The 21,731-nt window shown below is 34.4% G+C and overlaps 1 protein-coding gene across 3 annotated transcripts; it reads left to right on the top strand.

Moving 5' to 3' along the window:
* Positions 1–1,636: 1,636 nt before the first annotated feature.
* On the top strand, positions 1,637–18,011 carry LOC129256880 (DNA-binding protein P3A2). 3 transcript variants are annotated; one of them, XM_054895083.2, is made up of 9 exons: positions 1,637–1,838; positions 7,623–7,760; positions 10,713–10,827; positions 11,163–11,289; positions 11,673–11,981; positions 12,463–12,717; positions 13,203–13,349; positions 14,664–14,769; positions 15,239–18,011. In XM_054895083.2, the coding sequence occupies exons 2-9, from the start codon at positions 7,646–7,648 to the stop codon at positions 15,454–15,456; spliced, it is 1,392 nt and encodes a 463-aa protein (XP_054751058.1). In that variant the 5' UTR covers positions 1,637–1,838; positions 7,623–7,645; the 3' UTR covers positions 15,457–18,011. The 3 variants fall into 3 exon arrangements, with proteins under 3 accessions (XP_054751058.1, XP_054751057.1, XP_054751059.1); XM_054895082.2 differs by having other exon boundaries at positions 1,726–1,838; positions 7,554–7,760; XM_054895084.2 differs by having other exon boundaries at positions 1,752–1,896; positions 7,554–7,760.
* The last annotated feature ends 3,720 nt before the right edge of the window (positions 18,012–21,731 follow it).

The raw sequence follows: 21,731 nt of genomic DNA, 5'->3' as shown, positions 1-21,731 counted from the left end.
ATAATGAAATTTCGATTTCCGAGCTGAAATATGTTTTGTATAATGACTTCAAAATTTGATATTTGAAGCTCCATATTGAGCAAGATATGCAAATCACCTAAAAGGCAATGCGAGTACGAAGCGCGAGCGAAAATTTTATATAGTACACGAGAGATTTTTAAAATTATTTCCAAGTCTTCCCCTCATCTTATTTTATACACTCGTCTTCCTCCTCTCATGTTTCCCCTTCTTTTTTCTCCTCTCTTTTCCCTTCTTTTTCTTTTTTTTTCTTTCCCTCTTTTTTTGCTCCGCCAATAGGGGGGGGGGGGGGTCTCGCCCCCCCCCCCCCTAGAACCGCCTGCCTATGCACTCGATCATGACTATGTGTCATAGGTCTAGCGCGGCACTTCGATTGCGGAACGCAACTAACTACTCACTTAAAAGGACCAGATCGAGTGTCAAAATCGCAAAGAAAAATGAGAACCCGCCCCCTAGCTAAATCCGAATCCACTGTTTAGGATGTGCAAATTAATGGGTCCCATGGGTGCAAATAAATCCGTGTGTATAGGCCGGTGTAGCGGCCCCGGGTAGCGGCCTGCCCTTTCAGAATCCTTACTTAGGATGCCTTTTTGTAGGACGATTCTCGAGGAAGTTCAGTGCAATTGACCCTCCCCCCGCCCCCCCCCCTGGATTTCTACATTATTTTTGTTTGTTTTGTTTTAAAGTATTCTTTGACCGACATTTACAACATGACAATGAAATACTCAATACAAACAGAAACTGACAAAGTTGTTAATATGGCCTATTCATCGAAGGTTTAACAGTAAAATAGGTACATACCTCAAGTAAATTCAACTGCTCCATTCATGCTTCTATTTCACTGAAAGAAAGATTATAAGAAATATAATACAGAAAGTTAAAACAAAAAAAGACAGGCTTTGTTAGTTTAGTTTAGGCCTACTCCAATGATGTTGTAGGACTAAGCCTGTTCGTCGATTAAAGGAGAATGTCCAATACTGCTCTACTTAAAGGGGGGGGGGTGGTCCAGGCTGGAGATATTTATATCTCAATAAATAGAGTAAAATTCACAAAACAAAATGCTGAAAATTTGATCAAAATCGGATAACAAACAACGAAGAACATTGAAGATTTGCATTATTCCGATAAAACAGTAACTGTTATAAGCCCACCTAATGAATATTCATGACGATGTGCATATCGTCACAAAATATTGATAAACTTTAAAATTCAATAACTTCGTTATTTGTTATCCGATTTTGATGAAATTTTCAATATTTTGCTCTGTGAATTTTACTCGATTTATTTAGATATAAATATTTTCAGCGCGGACCATCCCTTTAAGACAAAATTAGATGCACTACTTGTGTTGCGGCAGGGGTATCGTGGACAAAAATATCCATGAAAAACACTAAAAAATCAGGAAGGAAGGAAAGGAAAATACAAAAAAGAAAAGAAGAGAAGAAAAGAAAAAAGACGAGAAAAGAAAAGGAAAGAAAAGGAGAAAAGAGAAGAAAAAGAAAGGGAAGAGAAGCTAGGAAAGGATCGAAAGGAAAGGAAAGAAAGCAGAGATCACTCCTTCCTGAACGCCCCCCCCCCCCCCCCCCCCCCCCATCGCGACTTCTTAATACCAGCGCAGGAAAGCTATAATGCACTGCACGTCACGCATGCTTGCACCGTGGCCGTACGTTCATTGTGTATACCGTGTGTACACTTCAAATCCCATCCAGATCGATCCGAAATATTGTATGCTCAGTAGTTGTTGTTTTTCGAATGGTGTGCGCATACGAAAATCACCAAGGAAGACAATTACAGGGACCAGAAATCTCGCTATTTTTGTGGTATGTCATTGCTTTTAATGTAATGTCTATGATCATCAATAATTGTGCTATATTTTATGTGAGTGTACTTCTTTGAAGAAATTTAATTATTGCATTGTTTGTGAAGAATTTGCTTCGAAATGATCTCTTCTTCTTCAGAATTGGTCTGCGCAGTCGCAATTCATTTCGCCATTTTGCCAGCACTTTTGCGTCTAGTATAGTAGAGACGGTCGTACGGTATGTGCTTGTCCGACCTTGTCAAGCGAAGCTAAAAATTGAATACTGTTGTAGTATAAAAGTATGACCCAAAATGAATTGCAGAGTTCCTTTCCCGTCTGTTGATTCCCTTTTCGTAGAGAAATATGTTTTGAACTCCCTCTTAGTCCAATCTGGAATCCATTAGTCGTGATGAAAATACCATATTTTAATGTTAACTGCGGTACTACGGTACGGCCGAGGTTATGTACCGCTGGAAAATAAATCATTACCAGCGATTTTTCGGGATTTTTTCGGTATTATCATTAAATTACGTAGTTAAAGTAACAGATATCCTGAAATACAATTGCCGTTCCAAAATTTGAATAAGCTCACAGATCCAACTAAGGACAGATTTTGATGATTTTGGTCGATTCGCAGCCCTCTCCTAATATCGTCTCTGATATTACCTGTACGTTCGAGTCTGCGCGATAGTGTACGGATGCTCCATCAATTTCTGCGCCGGTGTTTCCCCGATCGGTGTGCTCTACTACGCAGCCGCGAAAGACTTAACAAACTTTCGTGCTCAGAAAACTTCTGAGCAATATTGCCAAAACTTTAGTAAAAGAATGACGAGAGCGTCGAACATTTGATATAGCTCTCACCCGATCCCATACTTTACTCGATGCCTTGTTCTGACAGCAGCCAGAATTCGCTCACTGAGACTCCAGACCAGTCAGTGCAGAGTGAGACTGGAGTCAGAGATGTCTTTTCACAAACTTAAACAAATGTGAGAATTATAAAAGAACAAATTCAGAAAACTTAGTTGAGACCAAGCCATGGTTACCTGCCTAACATTAACAATACATGTTTCTAGGCCCCTATTTATTATTATTATTGTTTTTGTTGTTATCATTCATTAACTATTATTTTATTATTTTACTATTATCACAATTATTATAATCTAGTAATAAATTATGTTGTGACAATTTTTATGATTAGTATTAGACTTGATAATGTGGAAAAAACACAGGCTTGCAGCAATCGAGTATCGATCGGTAAAAGCAAGCTTCTTTTCTTCGATAAAAATAGATCTGGGCAATCCCATTAGAATTGGTCTTTCCTTGATCTCCCTTGGCCTACATACATGTACTTTAGCCTAGGTTATACAAATCTACATGTATATTTAATGGATCTAACCTAAATAAATCTAGGTCCTATACTATAGCATCAGCCAGGCATTACATGTAGTTCCCATACCACACCTACTCATGCACATGCACTTTATCAGTTGGGTATTAGTACATGTACATGTAGACTGTAAGATCCTCTTTATAGAATATGTGTAAACATTTAGGCATGCATATGGCCTACTGTTCTTTGAGATTCTGTACATGTAGCTCACAAATTTTTCAAGAAGAAAATCCAACATTATCTTTGAAACCTGTTCTACATGTAAATTTATCAGCACTGACACTGTAGAATTGATTTCATTTTGAAACTGCAAAAGGAAGTGACCAGAAATTACTGTCACAACAAAGTACCTGCTAACATTAGTTTTCAAATCCTCTTGAATAGCATAAATGAAGCAGGAGTTTTTCAGGACCTAAAAAATTGAGGGAGTTGTTTTCCTTAATTTTTGTGATCAACATTGCTCTGTTCGGTATTGTGACCCTGAGCAACTAATTACTCAGTACCGTAACTGTAAGCAAGACCAGAGCATCCATTTGATATGAAAATTGGATTAGAAATTGTCACAATTAATTGAATTTTCTGTTTTGTTTTCATTATTCTTGTATACTTCTGTGGACTAAAGTGTCGTAAAGGTTGTTACTTTTTTTAATGTCTTTGATGAAGTCAGAGAGGACGTGTTAATATGGAACATTTTTCTCTCCTACAGAGAATGCACAGAATTTGTTCCATGAATGTACAAATTCAAATTTAAACATGGAAATAAGAGTTTCTTTTCATAATTTTCTTCTATTGAATTTGAAACAGTGGTTGTGAAAAAGTTCTAAATGAGCCATTTCAATTATTTGCACTTAATGTTTATCATAGTCTTATGAATTTATTATATAGATATATCGTTTTTGCCTCACCTGCGAAGCAGAGTGAGACTATAGGCGCTGCTTTTCCGACGGCGGCAGGGTCAATATCAAATCTTAACCGAAGGTTAAGTTTTTGAAATGACAGCATAACTTAGAAAGTATATGGCCATGCGTTTTATGTTGGGCCCGCAAATAGGTGGTATCATTACATTTGCGCGACAAGCACAGAAATGAATAATGGTATAAAACTTGAAATACATGTGCTACATGGGATTTGGTATCACATCAAAGGGAATCTTTATACCAATTACTTGAAAGAAAAAGAAATACCTGAGATTACTTCATTTACCAGTAATTAGCAATTATGTAACATCAGTTGGCCATTTTTGCATGGTGGTAGACGAGGGGAGCATAAATTTTTATTTCATTAAGAAACTAAATATGTAACATCACAGTACCTAAATACATGTATGTAATAGTTTTGGGGCCCACTGGCTTATTCTTTAATCATAAGTGGGTCAAATTTGAACTTTTAAGTTTAAAGGATACCTAATTATTGGACTATATTAGTATTATTAATTGATGTAAATCATGAAATTAACATGATTGAAATTGTGGCTGTCTGATGTATAGAAAATGAGGAGAGATAAAATATAGTTGTAGGTTATACCTTCAATAAAATTTAGAAGCTGCAAAAATTTCAAAAGGAAAAGCACAAACTAATTAAAGACTTCAGAGATACATGTAAATCAATCTATTGTTAATTATGACCTCATGGTTTCAATTTTGACAGTGTAGATTGACAGTGATGACTTTGATGTGTCCAAATCTTCAGATTATTCTGGTAACGTAACAGATAGCCAGTACACCTTTCATGCAATTTTGATTGCTGAAAACTTGTTTGCAGCAATAAAGCCCTCATCTGATGCTATTTACTCTTTTTTCTTAATGTTACATCACACTGCATCTATGAATCAGTAGATGACACATATTTGGCTGGCACAAAAGCGTTCAGAGAATATTTTTCCAAATTATCAAAAAACTACTTGAGAATGATACTGACAAAGATTACACTAAACAGAGGAAAATGTACCCATAGAATGTGTTTTGTATTGGCATTGGCATTGACATTCAACCCAGTACCAAGAGACCATGTCCTGCAGAATGTCGAGCAAGAGGATATACATGTACAGTGTATTTAAAATATAACACTATAAAATAACATAAAGTATTTTTGTCAGGTATATGGATTTATTTATAACATGTTAGTTGTTTTTGTTCACACTAAGTTTAAATAAGCTAAAGCAGTTATGAGAAGTTTTCATTGTGCATTCATAGTTTTCCAATATTTATGTTAAACCTAACTCTCAGTTGTCAACCTTTGGTCCACCAGTCTTTGAGCCAAGAGATGACAAATCCCACAATTTGTGTCAAATGAAATAATTTTTTATTCATAATAACCACAGTAAATATATTATAATATACTGGTTAGTGTTTGCAAGTGTATTTATGCAACTAAAGGCAAGAATACATAATATTTTGGGGGTAAATCAAGCATTGTTACATATTTACCCGAAAAATTGTGATGTGAAATTTTGTCTTAAAAGATGATCACGCAAAATTATTTTGGTAAGAGTTATCCCTAACAAGTTACATATGTATATGTCACTGGAAAGGTCTCACTCTAAAGAGTTGAAATATGCATGCTATTTTCCTATAGGTTGTAAAGTTTTTATGATTCTAAGATTTATTGGGAAGTATATTTTTTTCACAGTTTTCCACATATTTTGGACTTTAACTTTTTATGACATTACCCTATGCCTTTTCTGATTGCATTTTTGAATTCCTCAGACAATTTCCTTTCAGAATATATATACTTTTATGGGTATAAAGTATAGGTTGTCAAACAAGAAAAAAAATGCAATTGTATGAAACGGTGCGATCTTGGAGGAAAATTTGAGTTGTAACAGAAATGGGCCCAACTCAAAACGCATGGCCATATGGACCTAGTTCATGAAACTTGGACATAAGGTTAATCAAGTATTACTAAACATCCTGCCTGAGTTTCAGGTCACATGACCAAGGTCAAAGGTCATTTAGGCCATTTTAGGGTCTATGAACTTAGACCATGTTGGGGGAATCAACATCAACCTAAGGTTAAGTTTTTGAAATTTCATCATAACTTCAAAAGTGTATGGATCTGATTCATATAACTTGAACACAAGAGTAATCAAGTATAACTTAACATCCTGTGCGAGTTTCAGGTCACATTACAAAGGTCATTTAAGGTCAATGAACTTTGGCCAAGTTGGGGGTATTTGTTGAATTATCATAACTTCGAAAGTTTATGATCTGATTCATAACACTACATAAGAGTAATCAAGTATCACTGAACATCCTGTGCGAGTTTTAGCCTAAAACTCGCACAGGATGTTCAGTGATACTTGATTACTCTTTATGTATAAGTGTTATGAATCAGATCCACAAACTTTCGATTTTTTGGTCACATGACGAAGGTCAAAGGTCATTTAAGGTCAATGAACTTTGACCTTGTTGGGGGTATTTGTTGAATTACCATAACTCTAAAAGTGTATTGTTATAGTTAATAAAACTTGGACATAAGAGTAATCAAGTATCACTAAACATCCTGTGCTAGTTTCAGGTCACATGACCAAGGTCAAAGGTCATTTAAGGTCAATGAACTTTGGCCATGTGAGGGTATTTGTAGAATAACCATCATAACTCTGAAAGTGTATGGATCTAGTTCATAAAACTTGGACATAAGAGTAAGTAATCAAGTATCACTGAAAATCTCGTACGAGTTTCAGGTCACGTGACCAAAGTCAAAGGTCATTTAAGGTCAATGAACTTTGGCCATGTTGGAGGTAATGATTAAATTGCTGTTATATAACTTCCAACTTTTATGGATATAGTTTATGAAATGTGGACATAGGGGTAATCAAGTATCACAAGTCTTCGGTCACATGATCAAGGTTAAATATAATTTTGGGTCAATGAAGGTAGTATTGTATCATATGAATGTTTTTTTTTGTGTGTGTGAATAATTATTTTATAGTACATGTAGTTTTCAAAGTCAGCACTGCTGCTTTATTGAATCGTGTAATGCAGGTGAGACTGCCAGAGGCGCTTCACTTTTTCAAATTGTCCCATGCGTAACACCCATTTTCCTATTTCCTATACAAAGTAGATGCCCTTACTAAATTTACATATCATTAAATTAAGATAAAATTAACTTTGTAATTGAACATTTTGGCTTTCTTATATCCCACCACAGATTACTTCTTAAAATGTACATGTAAATGAAAAATCTTCAGCAGTTTCGTCCTTGCCTCTGGACAAATAACATATTTGCAATTTTTTGTCAGCTCCAAAACTTAGCACGAAACTGCTGTTCCAGCTCACCAATTTTCATTAAAGCACTCTCAGCTGTTCTTTGTCATTTTATGTGCATTAAATTAATTTACTGTTGTAGAATCCTCTGACTGTCTTGGTGCGAAAACTCCCTAAACACAACTGGACTGATATTTTTTACTTTAAAAAGGAGGATAACAGATCAAGTTCAAAATGATGATCAGTGAAGATATCAGTGAACCGTCCTCCCCGGACACACCATTTGATGATTCAGATTTGCTCAATTCAAGTATGACAGATGATGTCTCTGCACAGCTCGCAGCTTCTGGTGAGTTTTTACTTCTCATCTTTAAAAACCATCTCTTTTTGACTTATTTGAAATATGAAAGCACACTGTATTTTGTTGTCAAACTATCTCTTCAAGAATTCAAATCTTAGCTCAAAATCGATAATTCTGATGATCACTAACACAGAAAAGCATATATGTGGGACAGTGTATTAATATTGCTTCGAAAAATACCCGACATTTGATGGAATTCCGTGCTTATTTTGCTAATTTCTGCGCAATTACGCATATTCTTGTAGCTATTTGGCAAATGTTTTTAATTTATATACATACAAACACTTTGGTGGTAATTTCATTGGATTCTGCTCTAACTCATTTTGAGATCATTACCACAACTGGTATTTATCTTTAAACGGGTACTTTGGGCTGAAAATTATATGATTTGAATAAATTAAGAAAAATCAGACACAAAAAAAAATTAAAATTTCATCAATATTGCACTGGGACTAATATGACATTTGCATTATTTTGGTGAAACATTTCTATGCATGTTTTCATAAACATGAATATCACCACTTGTTCTTTTGTATTATATTACATGAAATTATACTCATTGAAATTTTGTCCTCCCAAGAACTAAAAAATTTGATTGACAACGGATTTAATGCATGAGACATTCATTGCTGCAACTTATTTTAATAGAATGGAGACATATCATACATCCACAAATATATGAAAATACAGTTGAGGCCAGAAGTTTACATACACCCAGGAAATTCAAAGAAAATCTGACACTTGCCAGACATAGAATTAACTGTTTCTTATAAAATATAATTTGTGCTATCATGATGAATTTGATATCAAACAAATGAGTATGTTATACCCCTCCATCACATTGCTTTGTCACCAGGAGCTGAAAAATATTTAGGTGTTGTTTTTCCCCCAAAAATCATCATATTTTAGACAAATTGAAAATAAAAACTTGACAAAAACATTTCATATTTGTGCTATTTACTTCTCAACACGAACATTTCAGACTACCCTCTTTTGTTCAGTGGTAACATATCATGATAGAAAATGTAATACAAATCATAGATTTGACATTTATATAGTTCTATGATATGATGTTTGAAAATATAATAAACAATAGAATACATTTGGCTCGAATATTACTTTTTTACTTCAAAGAAAGTTCCACCTTAAATATACTTTGATCCCAACAGCATCCCTATTATGTGAACGAGCTTAATACGCTCTTTCATTTGATACCAAATTCATCATGGTAGTATTTATATTTCCGAGGATGTAGTAAATTTTACGATGTTTGGCAAGTGATCAAATTTCACTGAATTCCATGGGTGTGTAAACTTTTGGCCTAAACTGTATATTAATTATGAAATAATTATGATGTCATGTAATAACATAAGAAAAAAAAAAGGGATGTGACATCATCAGCCTAACTCATGAATATTCATGGCAATAACTGTTATAAAAAAGTAATGCTAAACTTTGAAAATTGAATAACTTTGTTATTTATAGATATATTATTATGAATTTTCAGCTCATTTTTGCTCAGTGAATTTTACTCTGTTTACGCTATGTATTTCAGTATGACTATTTTCAGCCCAGGGTACTCCCCTTAAGTGAGTATGGTACGGTATTCTAAGTACATGTATATCTAGTACTTGGCAAACATCATCAGACCTTAGTGCTATAATATGTTCTGATTACATGCCATTGCATAAACAAATAGTTTGAATCTAATTCATTTTGTTAAAATTGCTTAATAGGAAAATTAATGCACTTCTGCAAAAGCAGGATTATTAGTCATGGACAGAAACTACATGTAAAAAAAGTAACTTAAAACCTGTTCATTAAACATTGCAAAGGATACATGTGTGTGTGTGTCAGGGGCAGATCCAGGATTTTCCAGGGGAGGGGGCGGCATTTTTTTACAGAAAAAACTCCAAGAAGGTCTTCCATTCCAATTAATTGTGATTTTTGTGAGGAATGTTTTGACAATGAAAAAAAAAAGAAAGATTAAAAATTACATCCTCACTCCCAATGAATGGTGATTTATGTCAGGAAAAATTTGACAAGCAAAGGGAATAAAAGGGCCTCACTCCCAATTAAGGGTGATTAATGACAGGAAGAATATATTTTTTATTCTTGCGAAACTTGTAATCTGAAATGTCTGCACTACTTAGTTCCACTTTCAACCAAGTTTTTGCAAAGAGACTTGACATGAACTTTGGAAAGTAATTAAAAAAATAGATATAAGTATCTTATTATGATATAAATTACAAAATGCTATCTCACAGCATTCTTTTATCTTTCTGCCTGTCATCTCACTATTTTCAAGCCAGCTTTTCCTGTTACGTCCCCTTCCTGTTCTGCCTTCAATTTTTCCCTCCATGATTTTCTTTGGCAAAGATTTGTGTCTTCTGGTATGGCCATAGTATGAGAGTTTGCGTTCCTTTATTGTTATTTTTTTTTCTCTTTGTGAGTTCCTTTAGCTTCAGGATACATTGTTTAATTTCCTTATTTTCCATGATATCTGGCATATTCTGTGATACAACCACAGGATACATATTATAACAAGTTAATTTGAAATTCTCACATTCAGTGTATTCAGACTGACTCGGACTCAATCACCAGAATACCCATTAAAATACGAGAACTTGTTTAGGCATTAAAATACCTGATAATTATTTTCTGCATTCAAATCTACCCTTTCGTCAGCAAATTTGGCCAAACTCAGAAATTCACCTTTCTGACATGAGTTTGTTGGACCAATGCCAGTGTTGACTGTTGACTCCTGCATAATTGTACAGAGATCTGAAGTATCAGTGTGCCATTGTCCTCATCATTTTGATCATCAAGTTTACATGTAATTGTTTAATTTGTCTGTTTGAACTTGTTTAGGGTTTTATTTATCAGTGGTAATTTGTCATACATGTAATGCTATTTCTTGATTTTTTTTATTTGATATAGGTCCAATAGGTGTAGCTGCTGCAGCAGCCATAGCAACAGGGAAAAAACGCAAAAGACCACATTCTTTTGAGACAAATCCTTCCATACGCCGTCGACAGCAAACAAGACTGATTAGGTATGATTGAAATAATAATGATATTTGTATGAGTATTAGACAAACAGCTTACTTCGATCTCATTCATGTGTCAAAATGAATGGTTTTGTGCCTGTATTAGCTTATTTGATTATAACATAAATGTAAATAAACTATGATTGATTTTGTAGAAGTGGATGGTTGCTGGTCTCAGTCTGTGGCTGAGATGTTGGAGTGGGGAGGACCTAACAACCTCCTCAAAACCCAGCATGGTCTTGCCAACATGGATCACACACACAAAAAAAAACATTCATATGATACAATACTACCTTCATTGACCCAACAAGACTGTCTTTCATTTATTATCATCCTTGTAGAAAGCTGAAAGCAACTATTGATGAGTATGCAACAAGAGTAGGGCAGCAGGCTGTTGTTCTAACCTGTACTCCTGGAAAACATGATGGCAATTTCAAGGTCTTTGGAGCTGCTCCACTTGAAAATATTGTAAGTATGATCATGATCATTATTGTCCTTTTGAGCTTGGTTCAGCAGCTCATAGTTCATGCTCTCAACAGTCAGCACAATCATCATACTTAAAATCACCAAGTGAGCACTAGTGTTCTGTATAAGTTTAATTGAAAACATTAAGATAAACAGAAAGAATAAGAAAAGATTAGAAAACAACAGCAAAGATATGAATGAAATCATGTTGTTAATGTGAACTTGTTATTAAACAACATAATATAAGAAAATCTTATGTTAAGGATATCTTTATGATTGCTTCATGAGGAAAACATGCTTTCTGCTACATTATTAGTCATAAGTAATTCTCTATTAGGACATTTTTATGTTTTCTGTATTTTTTTTGTCATTTTCGTTATGTTCAGATGAGAAATTTAAGGGGAATAGTCTTACAGGACCTTGACAATGCCTTGGCACAGAGAGCTCCCCAGCAAGCTGATGCAAATTCAGATCTCTATGAACTACCACCTCTGGTCATTGATGGTATTCCAACTCCAGTAAATAAGATGACCCAAGCCCAGTTGAGGGCATTTATACCTCTCATGCTCAAGTACTCAACAGGAAGAGGAAAGCCAGGTTGGGGAAAAGAAAGCTGCAGGCCAGTGTGGTGGCCATCTGACCTACCATGGGCTAATGTCAGAAGTGATGTTAGATCAGAAGATGAAAAGAGAAAGGTGCAGTGAACTAAGATTATGTTTTTTCCCCCATTAGTGCCTGCTCTCTCAGTTAATGAAAAGCAAGTATTAAAACAATGCTTTTATTGATTGCAACTGTATCTGCATCTGATATTTAGGCTTGCAATTAATTGTCTAGCTGTATGTGACTATAGGGAATATATCCTAAAAGTTTGCATTATGAGCTCATCAGGGATTTGTCTCTCGTGCTACCGATTAGAAATTGTCACATTTTATATTTGTTTTCTCTCCAAAAATTGTATGTCTTCCCTTTTTCTCATGTCTGAGGTACAAGTCTACTTTAAACTAACCCCATGTCTCATTTTGAGTTTTAGAAATTTGCCTCTTTTTTTCTTGGAATCAGAGCCAATATTGTAATAAAACAAAACTGGTGTATCAATATAAAGATTAGGAGGTACATGACTGGCGTAATTTTAAGGAATTATATACATTTATCTTATTTATTTTCATGTATTCACAGGTGTCATGGACCCATGCTTTACGTACAATAGTCATCAACTGCTACAAGCATCATGGTAGAGATGACCTCTTGCCAGAATTTGTTGAAGATAAGTGCAAGGAAATAGAGGCATCTCAAAACCAGGCTGCTTCACTACCGACGGCAACCTTATTACCATCCCATGCTGTGGTACACACAATCAATAACCCTGATGGGACTGTTTCTCTCATCCAGGTTGATACTGGAGCCACCGTAGCAACATTGGCAGATGTTACGGTGAATGATCTCTCTATTTATCATGTTGACCGTGAAAAATATATGTGTTCTTGAAAATCAGGTGTCTCTGTTATTGTCTGTCAATTTTTTTTAATGAACCCTTGAAATAATTATATTCATCAAATCATTGCAGGATACCCCTCAAACATGATCTACAAAATCATTTCAATATTTTCAGGATGAAACGGTTATTCAAGTCAATGTAGGATGTTTTAGCATTCCAGTTATTTGAGATATATGTGACCTAAACTGTACAAAGTAGTGATCCTTTCTTACACATTAATTATGAATCACTAGAGAATATTCTTGAAACGTTTTAAAGATTCATAGTGTTGTGAATTACTGTGGCAACACTCTTTTTGCCTGAAAATGTTCTTATTTGAGATCTTAAGAGAAAAGCTCTGGACAAAGTGAAGTGCTGTTGGTTTTGATGGGCTTTGTGATTTTGTAATTTTTCAATATTAGTTGTATTTTCCTTCTTTCAGCAAGTTCAACAGTTGACTAACCTTCAGACTCTCCAGCAAGTGAGACTTCAACCTTTGCAAATCCAGCATGCATTGGGAAATCAACAAGCAGAGGCTACTCAAGCTGTACAGACCCTGGCTGAGGTAGCTGCTGCACAAGGAACAGATGTAAGAAAATTGTTCTCAAGCGTGTATGTGTGAGTGAGAGAAAAGCACATGCAAAGGATTCAGATTTATCAAAGAATTGACCAGAAATGTATCAACATACTGGCCATCATCAAAGAGACTCAAGAGTTGCAGTAAAATTGATTGAAAGAATACCTTTTAAAAATTAACATAAATACTTTGTAGTTTTAATTCTCATGTTTCTCATTTAATTGGAGATAAACATGTATTTTTCAATTCATGGAAGAGTATGATTTTGTGGACATCAGGGCCTCATGCTACTTGTAGCTGTGGCAGAGCCACTAAAACCATAAACGAATACGAGGCACAGGTCTCAACTGAAGTTGTCTTTAATGGGTTTGCTTTCATGTCGTTCAACTCTGTGAAAACTGCATGACAAAGATAGAAATTGCAAGAATAATAAGCACATATACAAATGAATCTAGTCTCAAACTATGCAATCATGCTTCAGTTACCCAAATAAGCAATATCTATGATGAATCGATCACAATCCCATAATCTTGGCTAATTAGACCCAACATACTGCATGTTCGGTAATAATTATATACTCATTTGTCATGCAAGTCATAAACCTTATACGTTAAAGAAGAATCATATTAGAACGATATCTTAAGGGTGATACTTTGAGAAAATAATAACACGTTGTCCCACCTATGCCCTTTTATGTAAGTCGTGAGTACAAATCACTGTGAGGGAATCTTCGTATTTGTCTAAATTATCTTGAATCTACTCATTCTTCAAAACCCCTTCATTATATATCTGTGGTCAGTAATAAACCTTTCTTACATAATTGTACGTCTCTCACCGTATCTTAGATTACTAGTGCATTTCATCTTGTACATTTCATAACACAACTATGCATGGCATTCCTACTCGTACATTGCATGTATTTGCGTACGTACGTGTCTACAATCATTTGGTTTATATATCCTTCTTAATCTTTATAATCCTTTACACAACACTTATTGATTGAAAGCAATCATTAAATCATATATTATACTGACCTCTGTGCCCTTTCGTTACAACAAATCCCTTTACATCAGCGATTTCATCGAATTAAAAGCAATCAACAATTCAATCTTGCCGGTTGATTTCAACATATCATCGATCATCTGCCGCATGAGGGCGACAAATCATTAAACAAGTCGAGGTCATCAACAATGTTTGCAATAAATTCAAATCAAATTAAAATCATGATTGATCTAGAATTCCTATTTCTTAAGTTCACAAATTCAGAACAATTCCATTAAATTTGTGTTTTTTGGTACCCTAACTTTAAATTTGTATTTATTTCAGGGTGAGATGACCGAAGGACAAACAGTCACTGCATTGGCTGAGGGTACTCAACTTGTACTATCAAGTGATGGATCACTCCAAGCAGTTAATGATGGTTCAGCACAGGGTAAGCTTTGCCATTTGTTTTAACCAACTTGCTCTTTATTGATCATTTAACAGCAGAAAAGATTGATTCCACTGCCAACTCATAATTAACAATCAAGAGTTTGTGCAAGGGGAAATGTCATGACTCATGGTCGCACAGTGTGTCCTTATTTTAGGTGATCAAATTTCAGTTCCATGATTATCAAGTGCTATGTTGCAGTGGATTAGTCTCCAGACTTTGAAACAGAGGGTTATGGGTTCAAATCCCAGCCATAACGTAATTTCCTACAGCAAGAAATTGATCCACACTGTGCTGCACTCACCCCGATGAGGTAAATGGGCACCTGGCAGGATTAATTCCTTGAATGCACCAAGCCTTCAATAGCTGGAGCTAAAGCCAGGGTAGTATACAGTATAATGCATTATTGAATGGGCAACTAGATATTCAGTGTCTCATAAATGCTATGTATATTTATTTTGTTTGTATTCAGGTATTGTTATTCCGGCTTCAGTGTACCAGACAGTGGTAGCAGGTGATGGACAGCCCATACAGATTGCTAATGTGAACATTGCTCCACAGAATGCAGGAGCAACCAATATGCCAACTATTAAGAATGTTACTTCTGTCATGCAAAGCCAACCTATCACTTCTCAATCTCATGTTGCTACTCTTGTAGTAAATTCAGCACCAACTGATCAAAATACATAATGCTTCACCGTCCTGCTCAAGAATGATTGATTTGAAGTTTCATTCCGGGACAGTAAAGATATCAGGAAAAGTATGTTTTGGCATTGATCATTTTATAGCTTATATCTGCTCAGTTATATTAAAGGGTTTTGGTAGCTTTGTGGAAATCTGACTAACTACCTTGTTGACTATTGATGTCTGTGGATTATTTTTAGATGAATAATTTAATGAACATGAGCAAGGTTTTGAAATGAATTTGTTATCAAAGCATCTATGTTTGACGAAATACTGTCAAATAGGAAAGTATACTAACTTACTAAGGCATTATTTTATAACACTGTATTCTTGGAGTGGAAGATATCTTGATGCTTATGAGGTTGGTATTTCATGGCTATATTTATCTGCACAAGACTGCATGCACATGTATGGTCATGCAACATACATGTATATTTGACAAGGTTCCCAATCCCTTTTTACAAAAAAAAATGTTCACTCTTGGTTTTAATCACAGCTCCTCACTGTTGAGAAAAGAGTTTGTAAGTTTATGATTGGATCATTTTGATGAACATGATTTATTTCATTGAAGCTCAATCAGTTTATATTTTGTGAGACCATGCATATTATATAGTCAGCTTAAAACATAAAATCAACATAAATCCAGCTGGTCTGATTCTAATTTCATTTTCTCTTCAATCATTTTGTTGATCTGTTTTTTAATTGTTCTGTTTTTCTTCATATCTATTATGCTATTAATTTATTTGCAATATTGAGTTGTGAAATTGACAGTGCCATATCTTAATTTCAGTAGAATAAAAGGAAAGTTTCACCCATAATAAGTTGCTTGAATAACCGAAATTAGAAAGGTAAAGTACTGAAAATCGTAGGAAATTATGACTGTAGCTACAAAATAGTAATTGTTAACATAATATCTATTTAGTCTATCACTTCTTAGCAATTCACTCAAATTTCAATTGCATATTCCTACCATTCTTTCCCATGAATTTACTCTGACTGGTTTAAATATGAAGTAAATTTATTTGGTTTTCCCATCCTTGGTATCTGCCATTGGTTGTTATTGGAGGGACCCATGCAACAATTTACACTGGGTACAACTGTTCATTGCAGACAATAAGAAAATACCGGTATTACTGTAATTTGTAAATCACAATTATTCATCTACACGTATAGACCAATGTACTCAAAGCACAAACAGCGCATAAGAGGTCATTTTATTTCGATTTCCAGGATATGTACAAATGATATAAGCCTTTTTCAGGACCAGCTTTTATTTTTGTCCTAATTTGGGGCTGAGGTGGTTGTAGGAGAGTTAACCATATACTTCTGAACTGATGGTTTGCTTTTCTGCAATATGTCATCTAGGTCATGAAGGGAGAACATTTTTAAGTTATCTGAAATGTTACACATTGAGGTTTAAAGCCCCTAAAATTATTTGTGTTGAGAATGTGAGCTTAATTGGCATTCTCAATATTCTCATTTTAAATTGTATCAGAATGTGATTTTATTTCTAATTATTAAGTGTTGTGACAGAATATGTAGTTTTTCTTCCGGTTTGATCATATTTATCAAAATAGCATAGGAATTATTTCGTGAAGATCCACAAGCAAGCTCTACATGAATTTCCCCAAAGTTGATCATTTAAAAACATATTTGTGAAAATCAGAAAGATTGGCAAATTATTGAGGGTTGAATTTATCATACATTTTGTCAATCTTGCATTTTGCCACTTTGTGTCAAGTTCTACTACCTCTCTTGCCTATATGTAGAATGCTGTTTGAAAGTACTAGATCTGTTTAACTCCATGCAAAATGTTTTGCACTCTGCACTCTTGAAGCGCTATGAGCACCGAAAGGTGGACCTGTGCACTATATAAGTAGCCACCATTAATATTGTTATTATTGTAGCGTATAACAGTGTAGCAAAGTGAAGTGGAACAAGCAAATTCTTGATGGATTATCGGTGTGTGTAAAGATTGAAATGTCAACATTCAAAAAATATAAATATGTTTGATTTTTGTTTATCCTGGTTACTGTATTCATAAATCAAATTGATTGTTCAAGCATTTTTTTTTCAATAATTGATCTGAGGGTGATTTAGTTGTTTGTAGTTATCTGCCTCAAATATTGACATTCTAGAGCAGAGTATCACAAATAGATCAATCATGCCACCTTATTAAAATGTCATCATATTCGCGTATTGATTAAAATGTTTTGATTTTCAGTTTCATTTATATCTTATGAAATATATTTATTTTGGCCTTGGTAAGATGTTAAATTATTATAAGAGTTGTATGATATCAGATTTCTTTTCTATTCATAAACTTGGGTTCAATCGCATAAAACTCTGAATTATGTTAACTTTGCAATTTATTATAATTACCACACTAACTTCCGTCAACAGTCATTCACAATAAGGATGCTGTGGAAGTTATCATAATTTGCAAATTTAATATAAGTGTTACGCAAAATAACCCAGATCTCATTTTGTACAGGTATATGATTTTTTAAACATTGTACAGTGCTGTTGCTTTTATATGCACAGTAAATGTGGTAAAAGCACATTTATGTCTTATTGAGTCTTTTGTTATGTGTTTTGATCAGTCTTAAAATGTGTAAATGGGTGAATTTCAAAACCTGGCATCAATGTTGGTTTAAACGGCAGCGCAATACTAAAACTTCAAATGACAAAATATTTACTTAACTGGTTTAATCTTATAAGATAAACTAAAATTTATAGAAATGACAAATGCGTACCCATACAAATGAGCTAAACCTTTCCTTATGACTGGAGTGATCGATTTTCATGTGGAGCAAAAACTTTATAAAGTGTACATTTTTCTTTATTCCTCAAATAGAGCATAGTATTTTCTTCAAATTTAACCTCTAAATAAATCCGAAATACTTGAGGTGAGGAGAATGTGAACTTTAAAGTATGGTTTGGTTAAACTTTTCTCAAATATAAAGTCTTAGTAAAAAAGTAAATAAATAGTGTAATTTTCTTACCGAAGTGAGATACAAATCAGAACATTGAGTTTTTCACTGTGATACCATGTTAATTACAATAGGAACAAATTCTGGTAGAAGTTACTGTTTTTAACAAATTTTTGTGTGTGGAATTGTCTGGGTGCATGCCATCTTTGGCTCCAACTGTGTTTCACATCATTCTAAGCACAAATTCAGAAAGAAATGATGGCAAATGTTCATCTGATAGTAATATCACTCTATGTCTGGTAGTTCATATTCACTTGGTCTAATTAATGGATCATGTAACACCATCATGGCTAAACTCACTCGGTCTACCATCAATTTGGTCCTACCATTAAATCAACTAGCTGTCTAATGACTTGTATGTTTTATCCGACAAGTCATATTTTATCCGAGATTTACCATAGGAACAGTGCTTCTCAGCCAATCAAAATCAAGGGAAGTTATCTTCAGATCTGATAACTTGTCAGACAAATATGTTGATATTAAGCGCTTCCCTAATGGTCTGATTTCTATTTCAACTACAGGTTTACTGAACTTTTTGCACTTTGTCATATGAAAATCTGGATCACAAGCAGTTCATCTGATCATATAGACTGAATGGAATTAGACCAAGTGGGTATTATACCAAATGAGTAAAGCCTAACCAGTAATCATATAAAATTATACCAAATGGTCAGTAGACAATCTGGTTTAATATGAACTTGGATTAGTGGAATGATATCAATTGGAAAGTAGAAAAAATGGACGTAGACCAAGTGGCAATTACACCTGTCTGCTTTTAAGTGTAGGGATTAAGAAATTGCAACCTGTCCAACTAGGGTGGGGCATTGCTCAAATAATGGATCTATCACAACGCCAAGTTTCTTGAAAACTATAGAAGAAAAATGAGGAAGTGGTAAAACACATCTGCCAGTTGAGTGATCAAACACAAAGTGACTTGTATGCCTCAGTCACAAAATGGGTGGAGATAATATATATCCACATTAGGTGTGTGTGTTGAGGTTTGATGAAAGTGCTTGATGCCTAGGCAGAGCAATAATGCATACTTCACAGGTGGTATGTTCAACTTACACCACACCAAATTGATCAAACATTAAAAGAAAAAAAACGAGACACAATTCTCCAAGTGCATTTGGAAATTGAAGGACATACACATTAAATACACACTAAAATGGAACATTTAAAAAAAAAAGGTAAAATCTGAATCCAAGGAGAAATGGCCAATGCAACCTTAGCCTTGAGAAAAAGATCTCCATCATCATTAACAAGCACTCACGGTAACAAAAGATCAGAGCTCTTATCAAAGTGCAGGTACTTCCCAGTGTGACCATGCACAGGAAGAAAACTACCTGGGGTGGTATTCTGAAAATTGTCTTAACTTTTCTTGTAACTCAGCAAGATAACAGCTCGCTAAAATTGTCTTAAATCTGTATTCTGAAAATTGTCTTATCTCTGTAAGGATGTCCCGTATTTTATCTCTGACACGCCCAATATTCTGTCATCAACCAATCATTTAAGTTGTTATATGCTTAGGCCAACCAATAGCAGTGTCTCTTCTGAATATTATTATAAGCGCATTGTTGGCACGAGGCGTATTTCCCTTCCGCCCCGACGCTTATGCATGTGCGCCACTGTGCTAAAAATACATATCTCAGTCATATTTTCTTTGAAAAGATTCATCATCTCGATTACCAATTTTTAATTGCTGAGAAGTCTACCAATCCGTCTCTGTAATGTCTTCAGAATGTCTCCAGCATTAAAACAGGATGTTCTTGCGGGATGCAGCAAGAAATTACTATTTTTGATCGAGAAATATCGCATGCAACATGAAGTTACAATAGCCCCCTACCTCTTGTAAATCTTCTTGTATTTTTGCAAGGAAGTTAACAGAACGCAAAGATAAGAGAATTTTCAGAACACCTTTTATCTCGATATGTTATCTTGCGCACATAGACATTTAGGCGCCGTTTTTAACTTACGCATCATTATAGCTCTGACATCGTACGCGCTCAGTGAAAGTTACAAGAAAAGATACAAGAATTTCCAGAATACAGAATTTATTGTAACTCCAAAGATACAAGAATATTTCTCTTAAGACAATTTTCAGAATATGGCCCCTGGCCATTAGACAGAATCACACTTGATGCTCATCCAAGGAAAGGATGTGAAACTGACTTACAGCAACAACGCACCAGAAAGGGTGCGCATTACAAGCTAGTAAAATCAAAGCTCGTTTAGTTTGAACCTCTAAAAACTAATTCTTAAATAAGGACACATCAAACAAGTCTTTTTTTTTCATTCAGTTTATTTTCAGCATTGATAAGCTATTTCAAGCAATCATACAATCTCAAATCCATTAGCTGGCAATGCTACATGCATTCTCTCATTTAGGTATGTATGATATCAATAACTCTACACATTATCATTTATAACTTCATAAGCAGTCACAATCACAATATATTGTTATGAAGTAATCCAAATCTACTAATTATTGAGGAAATCCATTAGAATTCATGAACATCATTACTATGCATTTTCCTCATGTCGACGAGTTTAAAATGAATAAGATGAACAAAAAATGGCCACAAAAAATGTACTCCATTAGTCCAGGTGACTAGAATCAATATTTGTATAGAATTTGACTACCGGTACATGTATTTTCCCTTCAAAGGGAAAATGAATATTTAATTTCATAATCCATTTATAATCCATCATAATTTTAACAGTTTCTGCTCGACAACAGTATTTGAATCATATATGAGTTAGAACCAAACTGTCAAATTTGTGCTTTGAACAAAATACCTGGATGAAAAGCCAATAATATTTTGTGTTCTCTTGAACTTATACTCATAAAATGATGACATCTATTTAAGTAGTCACAGAAAATGTACTAAACGTGAACTCCTTGAAAAATCTGAGGTTCTTTTCAAATCTGTATATTTAATATCCAAAACTCAGAACGTAATGAAGAAAATTTGAATACAAGATGTAATCAATTTGTTTCATCTTAAAATATAGCAATCACTCGGGTTGTAAATCATCTTGGAGATTCAGTGTTTTCAGCTTTTTTAATTGTTTCACTGCATCCCAACCAAGTCCCCGCAAAGCAATGTCATATAAAAATAATCTTTGGAAGTAAATGTTCTTTGGAAATAATGGAAATCATTCACACTTGACTGTTGATGGCATGGATCATGCAAAAAAGAACTGTCAAGTCTAACTCTTCTAAATATATCAAGAAATGCATGACAAAAATTTGTCTATAGAAAATTGGAATGTGACCAACCCGAT

This window comes from Lytechinus pictus, chromosome 3, assembly GCF_037042905.1.
Source record: "Lytechinus pictus isolate F3 Inbred chromosome 3, Lp3.0, whole genome shotgun sequence".
NCBI lineage: Eukaryota > Metazoa > Echinodermata > Echinoidea > Temnopleuroida > Toxopneustidae > Lytechinus > Lytechinus pictus.
The sequence above is the reverse complement of the archived record's forward strand: the minus strand, read 5'-3'. Positions and strand labels throughout refer to the sequence as shown.

Coding starts and splice junctions, on each gene's coding strand:
- LOC129256880 (XM_054895083.2), top strand. CDS start 7,646: ATGATGATCAGTGAAGATATCAGTGAACCGTCCTCCCCGGACACACCA. Junction 7,761..10,712: donor TGCACAGCTCGCAGCTTCTG/GTGAGTTTTTAC, acceptor TATTTGATATAG/GTCCAATAGGTGTAGCTGCT. Junction 10,828..11,162: donor CAGCAAACAAGACTGATTAG/GTATGATTGAAA, acceptor TCATCCTTGTAG/AAAGCTGAAAGCAACTATTG.